This window comes from Argentina silus (genome assembly GCF_951799395.1).
Source record: "Argentina silus genome assembly, chromosome: 9".
Lineage (NCBI taxonomy): Eukaryota > Metazoa > Chordata > Actinopteri > Argentiniformes > Argentinidae > Argentina > Argentina silus.
In genome coordinates, this window is record NC_139663.1 from 8,056,685 (window position 1) to 8,069,794 (window position 13,110).

General features: G+C 39.3%; 1 protein-coding gene across 1 annotated transcript; it reads left to right on the forward strand.

The window, feature by feature from the left end:
- Positions 1 to 1,083: 1,083 nt before the first annotated feature.
- Positions 1,084 to 12,501, forward strand: mafk (v-maf avian musculoaponeurotic fibrosarcoma oncogene homolog K). The gene is made up of 3 exons (XM_083676337.1): positions 1,084 to 1,211; positions 8,099 to 8,177; positions 8,275 to 12,501. Exons 2-3 carry the CDS (start codon positions 8,133 to 8,135, stop codon positions 8,707 to 8,709), a joined length of 480 nt encoding a protein of 159 aa, XP_083532463.1. The 5' UTR covers positions 1,084 to 1,211; positions 8,099 to 8,132; the 3' UTR covers positions 8,710 to 12,501.
- Positions 12,502 to 13,110: the final 609 nt, after the last annotated feature.

Below are 13,110 nucleotides of genomic sequence, written 5' to 3' on the forward strand. Positions count from 1 at the left end.
GTGTAAGGGAGTGGCCCAAACCAGAAACGTTTTGTGTAGCCATTAATACAACAAATAATTTGCAAACCTTCTGTACTCTTTGTAACTTTTCAATTTTCAAACCTCTGCTGTTAATATTGTGTAAATTGTTCATATGTTCTTTGTTTCTATTGATTCAGATCAGCTGAATCAATATGGCAACCTGAGCAGATGAACACACATTAACCCAATTAGAGCACATGTACAGTCTTTTGAATGGGTGCCTGAATTGTCATTTGAATGCCTTACATTCAAAGATAGATGGTTTGCATGATTATGTCTAGTTTTAAACTTGCCCTGCATCTGCACTCTAAAATGGATCAACTATTTTTTGTAGCATTAGATCTTAGTCAGTTTTAAAAAGCTTCTTTAAAGCACATGGCACAGCAAGCTGTCACACAAAGAAAACACTATTGGAGAAAGTTATTAAGATAAATTCGATCTATTGAATTGTTCATTGGTATAATAAACTGTGATTACACATCAGATAGAAGTCTGGATTGACTGGAATTACCATTTTCAGCACCACATTCCCTAGCCGAAAAAAAGTTCGAGGACAGAGGGCGCTGTTACCACTATTGAACTGGTGTGAGGCAGCAAGTTTTAGAAAGAAAAATAAACACTTCGTATCTCACGTACTGTAGGCTGATAATACTATTCTCAAATGTCTCCAACGGAAACTACTAATTTTGATTAAAAAAATAAAAAATAAAAAAAAATAAAAAATAAATAAGATAATGTTCTTCAACCGAATCCAAAACTAATTCTGTCACAAGTTTGATTGCATAGGCCTACATTTGTATTTACCTTTGAATAGCCATAATCGTAAATAGAATTTGATCTTTCTTTAATCTCCAGATTAGTTTCACTAACTCTCCAAAAGTATTCACCAGCTGCGTCTACTGTCTATTTCTGGCTTCCCCTAGTTTCCCGCCTGGCTCACGTCAGCAGAAAGTTATTTTCATGAATGGAGGGGGCGGTCACGAGGAATTGGTGACGTAAGTGCTTGCGGAAGCAAAGAGTGGAATGTTGATACATTGTTGTTGTTTTGTAGTTAATTTAGTACGGAGTTACATTGCCGTTCGATTGCTGGAGGCTTTTTCCAATTGCGACACGCAACTTCAACCCCTATCTGAGTGCAGTAACTTCACAACTTTTACGCATTCCCGACAGAGAATATCCGCGTTCACAAGGTGAGTGTGAGTTTTTCTGGAAGATGTTTTGACATTCCTCTGTAAATGGCTGATGTTAATTCTCACGGTGACAGATTTTACGCATGTTACCACAGTAAAATTATGCTTCTCTGGGTTACAATTTAGTCTACCAACAGACGGGTAACTATTGTTTAGGCTATGTCGCAATATAGTTTACAAACTTTTGTGGTTTTTAAAATAATAATTCTAGGCAACTCTCATGACAGGACACGTGTTGTAGTAACCACCAGGAATTTCCCAATTTCCTTTTAACGGTTTCGAATATACATTTCACTTGATTAAGATCGTGTTTGTTCTTTTTCAGATGTTTTACCCTTGTCTTAGGTAGCCGGGATATACTTATTTTAATTAAGTCATCAAACCTCTTTTTAGCCTTAATGATAATGTGCTCCAAATTATACACCGCAATATTGTTCACTATCCTATACTCTTTTGCTACTGATTTTATATCACAACATAAGGAAACAACACGTGGTCTGCATTTTAGAGTTCTGGGACAAAGGGCACGATGTGAGGGTAGACCACCAGGAGGACACAAGGGGGGCAACTATCATCAAAAGTAGGCATACAGCACCAAGTTATGAGCACCTCCGCCCTAGACGACGTGCATTTTATTATAGCGTATAAATTGTGGCTTGGTTAAAAAGAAACTAAAGTTAGAGTTAAAGTTTTTTTTTTACTACTGTAATTCTCAATATTATTTTCCTCTCCAGAAATTCTTAAATATGTTCCTGGATCAGGAGCAATCTCTAAGATTGTTGAAAGCTTTTTTGCGGGGGGAGTCTTCAGCAGTTTCTTCTATTGATTGAGCTGGATATGTCTTAGTGTATGGTGCTATACGGTGTTTGTTCAGGCACATCATAACTGGATTATGATTATTTTCTCCTTGCATAGCGAGAGTTGTCATTTATACCCTGAAAAATGAACTGAACCCACCAACAACTTGCTGGCTAAAAAAAGTAATATGATAGCTTTTCACTGGTGACAAAAAAACTCCAAGAAACATAGACATTCCAGAAACAAATTGATTCCAAAATCGTAAATTTTTCCACTACAGTGATGTTCTTTTTCTCATCCAACATCCTCCTGATTTGACAGTAGACAGTGTTTCAGTTAGTCCTGGCTCAGCAGAAGCATGTAGACTGCTTTGGAAGCCACAGTGTATGAGTCCAAAATGAAACTGAATCTAGGCTATAGCTGAGTATACTCAGACCTGCTGTCAAAGCAATATTTATTTAGATGGCACTCTTCAAAAAAAGCTTGTTGCTGGGCTGACATTTTGTCTATGCAGTCTTTCTGTTTCTGAGCAGAATGGAACGTGAGAGAAATGCATTATCAATTTCATATTTTTGGTGCTGACTTTTTGGCTTTGGGTAAGGATCATATTATTGGACTCTTTCTGTCCTGATTTATGTGGAAAATATGAGAGTAGTTATTTCTCACTTTTCCACACTGTATGAGGGCTTCGGAAGTCACTATTGGCTGCCTGAGTCACTATTGATGAGGTATCTGTGGTGGTGACCTCCTTCACCCAAGTATGTCGCATTTTTTCCTCTTTTTAGAATGGCGAGGGGGGGGTGGGGGTGGGGGTGGTGCTGTGCTCTGTCATGGGGTTAACATGTGGTTTGGTTACCAATGTGATGATGTCTGTGAAGGGGGAGGAAGAGGAGGGTATCTAAGTTTCTTTTAACTTACTCAGCCGTCAACTATTATCAGGATCACAAGGATACACTATATTTATCATACATAGGGCCTACTCTTAATGTTCTGACAAATAAATGACAACTCTGTATAGTATTTTGTTTTTAGAGGATAGTGATTAAACTTTTGATTTAGACTTGCAAGTACTCACAATGTTTTTAGTTTTTTTTAATTGTTTTGTGAAAGTGAAATAACAGTAGTCGTGTGAAGAAACAAAAGACTCAAAGAATATCATGTTTTTATGGTGTGTAACATCCTTTTGTTACTAGGAAACAACAATCGTCATGCTTTTACCTGCACACTTAGGCTTTTTTTTAAGATTGAGATTGGAGCTTGGTATTATTGCTAGGCAAAGATTATGTAAAAGAATTAAGTTACATGCATTAATCAAACAGTATGACAGGCAACCAAAATATTTAAAGGACTGCATTGCACATTCTGTCAAACAATCCCATTCACAAGTTTATACTGAGGCATGAGGGATATACATTGACATCTCCATAAGTGGCCCATGGATGCCTGTGCTCTACCACCCACTATGATCTGCACCGTGCCTATTCCTGCTCCTCTGTTTGAATTCCTGGATCTAAGGCCAGTACTCTCACCACACTGTGGTCTGGGGTGTGGAGGGAACGTCTGAAGTAAAGTGCCTTGTTTTTGTAATTTGGTAATTATGGTATTAGGAGGTATAGGCTATAGTAAGCAAGATTTTTTGTGTGTATTTTCTTGCTTTTCAGAGAACTGGGCTTCACTAATCAGCAATGTTACTTAGACTGAATAAGAATGTTATCCACTTAATGGAGAGGCAGGGTTGGATTAATGAATGTCTGTGTATTTCTTGCTGATGTCATCTCAAGTCTCTTGCATAAACAAGTTCTGCTCTCCTTTGGTATTTGAAGATGGAAAATGTTGGGATAAGTAATGTTTCATTCCTATCTATTCATTACACACTAGGCTGTGTAATGGCTTCCATGAGGTAAGAAGGGGACAGGTTTGTCTTTGTTTTGTGCATACTTGACATTCCTTTAAATCCCTGTGTCCCCAGTTGGAAAGTAGTCTCTCTCAGATATCTAGCTACCTCTCCTCCCTTTCCGCAAAAGTTCCGGCAGTCATGCCAGCCGTTTCCAAGGTTCCCTGTACTTTTCCTTCCGCCCTGCGAAACAACGGGATTTTCCAGGAAACGTCAGTTTGGGAGGGTGTGATTCCCTGCCGCTCGTCCTCGTTTTTACCAGTAAACAGCATGACTCACAGCTCGGCTATGCTCTCCATTTCCTTTACATAATATCCCACCAAATGTGCTGTGCTGGAGAGGGATAGGGATAGGGATAGGGAGAGAGAGCAGAGAGCACCACAGTCTGGAGAGGGCTCTCTCCAGCTCCCTGAGGAGACAGAGAAGACATTCTGAGCAGGGCAGAGGGGAGCTCCAGCTTTCCCTGAGGAACGTAGCAGCTGGGCGTGAAGGGGAGCAGCATGTCTGGTCTCTGCCGAACCCACACTCCAAATGAATAGAAAAGAGAAGGAAAACAAACAGCAAGGACAAGCCAACACTTCATTTATCACTTGAACATAAACACTTAGGTCTTTGATGTTCTGTGTTTACTTTGGAGAAAGGTTATGCCCTAAAGCATTACCTATCATAACTGAAGCCCGGCCTTGAATTTGAGTAGATGCCAAAATGACAAAAACAAGGTGGAATGAAATTTCACACAGTGTCTGTGGACTAATACTGTAACAGGGCTGACATTTATTGATTGAAGGTCACAATCACTAGTCAAATATGCAGTTATCTATTCATTTATATATTGCGAACTGAGCTCAGAAAACACAGAATAAAAAAAAAAAAAAAAAAAAAAGGCAAACAAATGAGTATTTGAGTAATTACACTTGTTTTGGATAGAGACTGTACAAAATATTTTATTATTTTGAATTGATTTAAGTTAACATCATACATCTAATAAGGCTGTTTTTGTGATCTCACTATGAAACAGGAGGTTGTACTTCAGCCACTGTCAGCAACATTGAAAATGATCCTCTGTTGTATATCACATTTAAAATATTTCACATTTCTACATGTTGGCATTGAAATGGATTTTATTTGGCACTGTCTATTGGTTTGCCAATGTAAGCTATTTCCTGTTTGGGCAATTTCAGTTTTCTAAACTGTGACTCTAAGCAGTGGGCTTATTACAGTCATACATTTCAGAGCCTAAAACAGTGTTTTCACTTGGATTTATTGGCTTTGATATTATGAGTAATCTTCCATGATGTGGACTACATGACCTCAGACCTGATGAAATATGGAGATGAAATCATTATTCCTTCCTGTGGCTAGGCCAGCAAATACTTTATATTCATTGGTTTACCCATATCTTCCTTGTAAAGAAAAACACAGCATCCCATATTAACTTGACACTGGAACATAGCTAACCTAAGTGATTTTGTTATCGATTGCATACACTTTATCCCTGTGCTTGATAGGTTTGGGCTGCTGGTATGAGACACATCTGAATTCCAGACATTTTAAATATTTCACTGCAGTGGTTTGCAACTGAGACTGTAGACTGAGCTCCATTCCCAGGGTTGGGTGCATTACAGGGGATGTGTTCTGAATGCATTTATCCTCCCAAATGAAATGTGGGGCCCCTTTCCTTTCTCTGTGTGTGTGCTCCACCAGGAATGTGGTTCTGTTATCCACACTTTATCCACCTTCTATGGCTTTTCTTTGAGGTCTTTTCCCAAACACTTTTCCACGAGCAGCAGTGCTCAAAAATCTAAATGGGGAAGAAATGTTTTGGAGAACTGTCAAATGTGCACTGTTAAAAGCTATGCTCAATTGTCAAATGCGCCTGTTCCTTTTGCAGAATAATGATAAAAACAGGGCTTTAGCCTTGGGACTATATTGCTTTTCCTCTCTGAAAGAACCAAGGCAGCAAAGAGGGACCTTGAGAGCACGACCTACTGCCATTTGCAAAACAGAGGAGCACATGCAGAAAGAATTTCAAGGAAACAACGTGGCCTCTGATCTGTAAAGCTTGAGGCCCCATGTATGGAGAGGGAGGCCTTTTTCCACCCATTTCCTATGATCCTCGCAAGGAATATACCCAGGGTCTCCTTCTGATGCAACAGTGTTCAAAACAGGCACTTTGTGCCAACTTGTTGTCTTGGAATATTTTTTGGAGCTTGAAATGTATCACTGTATTCATCATCTCTTACTTTTGCCATGACATTATGCAATTCCTTATGGTCTTCTCTAAATGAATCAGCCACATTTTAAAAGGGAATCACCAAAATGAGTATCAGATGTTCTGAATCACCAAAAATGTTTCCTGTTTTCATGTGTTTCTTTGTTAGGTTTACTGTTTTTGTAGGCGTTGTTTATTATAAGAGTTAAGATTAAAGGTCACTCTTCTAAGTTATTGCTTCATGACAAAAGCTTGCAGACAGGCAGTGGTTACACCTCCGGTGTGGTTTACAAAAGGCAAAACGATGGATGACGAAGAGCTTTTAAGTGATCAACAAACGTTCAGGTTTGATGCAAAAGCAAATGAACTTTACATTATCAGACCAATCATTTGGCATTCTACCCTGTTCCACTTACGTTGTGCCTTAAAAAAACAGAACCAGTTTCTAAGTGACTATAGTCAAATGTGGTTACCAACTCTGCTGTCAAACACAAGCACAACCCTATAACACCTACCAGAAACTGATGTGTGTAGCTATTTATTTTCAGGGACATTAAAGGGATATTAACATCCCTAAAGGAATAGTGATTAAAACTACACCCACTGGTTTCTTGTTCGAGAGAGTGCAGCTGATAGAGCTGTGTAGTCGAATACTTGGTCCCTTCATGAGGTATCACTTATCACATGTTCACCTAAATTGTTTAGTTGGCAGAATTTTGTGTCAGCACAGTGGGCTAAATATATCCAGCAGAGTTAAATAAGGGCATGGAGCAGCTCAGGAAAGCCCAGTGTAATAGGAGCCAGCCTGCCAGGCACAGTCCTAACCCAGATAGAGTACATTGTCTCTAAGCAAAAAATACACCAGTGACTGTGAAGGGAAACTATTCCTCTGTGACACTCTACCTCCAGGAATTTTCCACATACTGTATCTACAGGACTGTAAAGTCCAGTATGGCCTTAAATGTACCTTGATGTGACACTTGGAAAATGCTTAAGTGTTGAATATGTTTTACTACTGATGAATTCACCATGTACTGATATAGGAGGGTGAGGGTATAGGGCAGGCAATGTCAGTAATTTTCTTTAGATATGGGAAAATTATTCATTTTGTCTGGAGGGACGAAATCAAAAGGCCAATGAATTTGATTTTATGGTGCTCTGTTATTGTACAAAGACTGCCTATTGCTGATCTGCTCTTGTAATGTCTAGCATGTGTAGGCTGTGGCAGTGTTATGAATGAGGCTTGTTTACCCTTTGGCTGGCCATGTGACTCGCACTCCCACGCCCATTTGCAGGGCGTTTCCATGGCAGCAGTCTGTGCACTTCGAGTCAGTGTGGTGAGCGGGTCCTGAAATTGAGCCTTTTTTTGGGGGGGGGGGGGCGGGGGCGAGTGCGAGTGTAAGCCTTTTCACAGGCGTACAACAGTATGTCTTTTTTTGGCCATGGCGGCAGTCTCAGAGGCATGTGTACTGTAGAGTAGAGATAGGCCTTTTGAAAAACTGCTTTGATAAAAATAGCCCAGGCCCAGTGTCTATGCAGAGTGATCAGACAAAGCTGTGTGGAGAGAGCTGACCTGTTTCTATTCCTGCTTTCTTGCTACGGTCTGGTGAACTATATTGTGAGGGCCCCTCCTCCTACAGCAAGTAAACAGGGTTGCACAAAAGTATAATAATCTCTCAGTGTGGTACTGACCTCTGCTGGCCATTTCTGGCAGTAGAACACTCACAGAGCTCACTACATGACATAACTCCGGAGTGTTGTGGTGGGACCCTAACCTTCTTGGGAAAGGGTAGTGACAGACTAGTGACAGACTACTTTGCTTTCTGCAAATTAATTCAGCCATGCCAATAGAATACTATAACCAACACTCAGTTTCACAAAAACACACTAGTATTGAAACATTTGAATAACAATGTCAATTTCAATCTCAATGATTTTCCTTTTATTCTTCTTTTTTTTACTCTTTTTTTTATTTTTTTACAGCGTGACTTCTGTGGGATTCTGGCCAGTTGTATGCATGCAGGGTATGACGACTAATTTTAAACCAAGCAAAGCTTTAAAGGTAAGTTTGTATTAATCATGCAATTTGTAGCTTAGCTTTAATATGACATTTCTTCAGAAAAGCGGTGCATCATTCCTAATTAATCTGTCTGTTGTAGGTTAAGAAGGAGGTGGGTGAGAATGACCCGGCGCTCAGTGATGATGAGCTGGTGGCCTTGTCGGTGCGGGAGCTCAACCAGCACCTGCGCGGGCTGACCAAGGAGGACATGGCGCGGCTGAAGCAGCGCCGGCGGACCCTGAAGAACCGGGGATACGCCGCCAGTTGCCGCATCAAACGTGTCACCCAGAAGGAGGAGCTGGAGAAACAAAAGATAGAGCTGCAACATGAGGTGGACAAGCTGGCTCGTGAGAACGCCAGCATGAGGCTGGAGCTGGATGCCCTCCGCACTAAGTACGAGGCCCTGCAATGTTTTGCCCGGACTGTCACCCGCGGGCCCCTCTCCCCAGGGAAGGTGGCCACCACCAGCGTCATCACCATCGTCAAGTCTGCCAAGCACAACTCCAACCCAGCCGCCTTCTCAGCTGCCTCCTAGTGCTGACAGGACTGGGCTATCTCTGTCCCGCTTGGTCCATACCGGTTCTGACCCAGCACTGACCCACCTGACCAATGCTGAGAGGAAGCTCAGTAATAGGACTGAGGGAAGGGGGGTGGGGTGGCTAGCTCTGTGTGATAACAATATGCTGCATTCACTACTTTTTCTTTTCTCTCACATATTTTACATTGTCTGTGCACTGTGCTACAACCCCCCAGCACCGGCAGGGCATTGGGCCTCTCTGACCCTCCCTCCTTGACTGACAGCAGAGATGAGCTCTTAGTGCAGTGTGAATGAGTACTTGATATACCCGACCATGGCAGCACTGGTCTGAGACAGCTCGGATGCCTGTGGTGTCTTGCATTCATCAGAGATAAAAGTAATATATAATTACAATAAACATATGAATATTTATATTAGTACAAAATGAAAAAAAAATTACAAAAAATTGCTGATCTATGCCTAAAAACCTTATTGTTCTTGTATGAAAGCACATATTTACTGATGTCTCAACACAAATTGAGCCATTGAAGCTTTTGCCTTAAACTGATCTATGAGTGATCTCTGTAATATTATATATTTTGGTATCTCATTCTTTTACAATATGTTCAATATGTGTACATTTATATTTCAATTTTTAAGGACAGTTTGAAAGCCATTAAAGCCAATACATGTTTAATAATGGTCCCAAGGCATGTTTAGCTGGATGGCCCAAGTTTAGGGCCCTTCAGTTATTGGAAAAAATAACATAATAATATAACAGGTCAAATAATCCTGGTTAAATGGTGATGATTCAGATAGTATATAGCCTATCTGCAAGAATAACATACATAAAAGTACATGAAATTGGCCATTGGCCAAATCCTTACAGCTGTGAGACAGTACAGGGAAACAAGTCAGCCTACTGCAATAAGTAATATTTAACACCCACTACTTGCTGATCATTGAATGGCACTTACTATGAAACTGTTTGGTCACAGTATAAAACTAACAAAAAGCACTTGCTGCACAGTTCTAAAAATCATTCAACTGCAGAGAAAAATCAACATATTCACAGGACAAATTCTAGGGAAATATCATAGCCCATTAGAGGATTGATTTGTGTGATGCTTTTAATAGTTTGTGATTTGAATCGTCTTTGCTAAAGGAGCAGCTAGTTTATTGTTGCATCCATTACCAAGGATGCCACATTTGTTAGATTGAACAGACAAGCACTTACCTATGATTTCTTGCCTCTGAACTTTCCTTTACACGCAATGCCATATGTCGTGGTAGGTAATCCATATTGGATATAGTGATAATGGGAGCTATCTTGACTAATGAAATGCAATTCAATTATTTCCTGTATATTACAGATTTAAGCAAGAGACTCTGCTTTAGTTTCAATGAGAGAGAAGGAAATGTTGAGGTCTCAACTGCCTCCTTTGTCACTTTACATGGAGTACTCCGTCCTCTTAGAAATCATTCCTACTGCTAGGTCATCACAAAGTGCTGCTGCCGGTGTTGGGAACTCTGAAACAATATACCTTGAACGTTAATACTTTCGACACAGACTCTTGGGTAAGAGAAATGCTGACACAAAACTGGTTTGGTTTCATGACCAAGTCCAAGTACTCAGAATGTTGCAAAATGTACCCCACAAAATGAACACATTTTATGAAGGATTCATTTGTAGTTCAGTATCTTGAATCTATGTATATATATGTATATATATATTTTTGCATTTCATCCCTTATCATCAAAGTTTGTCTAGAGTTTGCCAATCTCAGTGTTCTCTTACCCAAGTGGACATGACTGTTCCTCTGCCCCTGTTTCAAAGCTGCAAAGAGTACTATGGGGGACTTCGCTGCTGTGTGGCCCTCTGCAATTTCAAGCGGGGCCATTGCTGTGCTCTTATCATTCTCATTTTGTATTTTCATTTGGTTTATATGTTGTTACACCTGTTAATTCCCATTTTTGTTTTCCTCCTGATATTTAGTTGTTTTATTGATTTATATATTTGTATTTTTCTATAATTGTGTCTTTGTTATGGGGACATTAAATATTCTGGGAGTGGTGTGATCCTGTAATCATTATCTAAAGTCAAACCGCTTTTGATTTGTATTTACTGATCTCAGCAGGACAGTTATCTTTCACTTACAGTATATCATAAGGAATCCACTCTGCTGACTTTATAGTTGTATTTTACCCTTTTAGGCCCAGCTAATATTTTTTTCCTGCCCATTACCCTCAGTTAGTCCACAAATTAGATTGTCTGTGTTTACAGTTTAATGACTGTCTGTGGTCTTTGAATAGGTGTAGTGGGTAGATGAAGATAAGGAACTTGTGTAATTGCCATGTGTGTACATGCTTCTCTAAGGAAGGCAGCTTGTGTCACATTGCTGAGCTTGATTAGGATTTTAAATGGTTTTAATTGATGATGCTATTGTTAAAGCAAATAAACCTACAAAATAATACTTAGAGATTATTTGATCACACAAATTGTCAGATAGAAGTAGTGACACTTGAAATTAGCCAAGTTGGACCCCCTTATCTGAGCTTTACAATGACCTCTGGTGGCAGTCTTTATAAATGCTGTGAACAGGCACAAGGTTGACCAAATTGTTATGGAGACCCAATTGGATATGAAATTCAAAGACCCATCGCAGTTGTGTTGCTTTCAGTTACATACATTTCTGTTCCAACCATAGCCAGAATACCGTACTGTGTAAAGATAAAGGCCAAACCATTGTTTTGAAACTCACTTGTGAAGGCTCATACCCACCTTCTGTAGCTCTATTTGGAGACAGGGTATGGAAGTAATAGCAAGCATGCCCTTCCATAACATCATGTCACTGTGTAATCAGTCTGCACTTTCTATTAATAAAAGGCCACAGTCTGTTATAGCAGGGTCACAGTCGGAGCATTAATGGATAGATTGACTGGCGGGGGATGGTAATTAATGTTCTTTGCACAGAGCACTGTATTATCTGAGTGCTAGACATTTCTGCAGTGGGGAATAGCATCTTCTTTATACAGTGTGGTCAATTACAATGCAACGTTATAGAAATTGGGTTTATGGATTTTGAACTAATGGGTACTTTTTTTTCATTGTTGTCTTGTATTTTTGCTGTATGTGGCCTTTTAGGCCGGTGAGGTTAAATTATTGTATATTTTACACCCAAGTGTATATCTATGTTTCAGCTACACATCTTTTATATATTGCTCTGTCAGTCCTAACAGCTATTTACCTTGAACGCACATAGGAAATTGTACCTGTATGTTCTGTGTTCAGCAGATTTGCCGATAAATTCATAAAAGCTCCATGACATATAAAGTACGCTGCTCGAAATTATTACTTTGTATACGTCAACATTTAAGATTGATCTTCAATGTGATGGGTGAAAGAATGATAGGTATAATATGATGGATGTCATACCACCCAGTGTCTTACCTTGTATCATGCAATGGTTTGTTAACTATGAAATAAGTTGGTTCAGACTTTCAACGTGAATGGGATTTCCAGTTTTATAGTAGAGCCACAACAAAACTAGATCTACTCTACTGAGTGGTCGTTATGAGGCATAATGAATAGTTCTATACTGCTTAATAGCCAATGGTGACTGTAAATAAGGACAATAATGAGGCAGCAAAACTTTGAAGAGAACCTGTACCCTTCATGACTTATGTCATTATTACTCTGCTCGTATGTACTTTATTTGAAGTTCAATATTTATTTTTTCTGTAATTTTATTTTCAACATCTAAATTATTTTATTTACATGTTTCCTCAATGAACTACCCTCATGTACAAATAAAATACCTTTGTTTGTTTCTGTTCCAATTTAAAATAAGGATGTAAATTATTCCTGTAAATAGAAGTCTGCTGTGTCTGTTTTTGTACTTTTAAAGCTTTTTTCTCATTACAACAATTGTCTGTTTATATTGCAGGATAATGACGGCTTATCCATAGGCTCATCGTGAAGGAGAATAAGAAAGTACATACAGTATAAGTCACATACTATCAATAGTTTATTTTACATGAGTGCAAAATGTGACTAGACGCATTACAAAGTAAAATCTAAGACACATCACAAAGTAAAATCTGCAACCAAATATAAATCTACTATTTCATGATGGGCTGTGATAACACTACATGTCTCTTTTTCCCTGTAAGGCAGCAATAATTGGCACAAGAAGATATAGTATCAAAAGTGGGAAAAATTACTTCAGCTATATTCCATACATGCAAAACCAGATTGCACATTCCTTGAACTTCATGGTATTGACTATAAATGGGTAGATTGATGCCCCTCTGACACACCTACAGTACATACCAAAACATGCTTTTCACCCTGAAACAAACAGAAACAAAACAAAGACACACTATGTTCAACTGACTTAAAACCAAACTATTCTACAT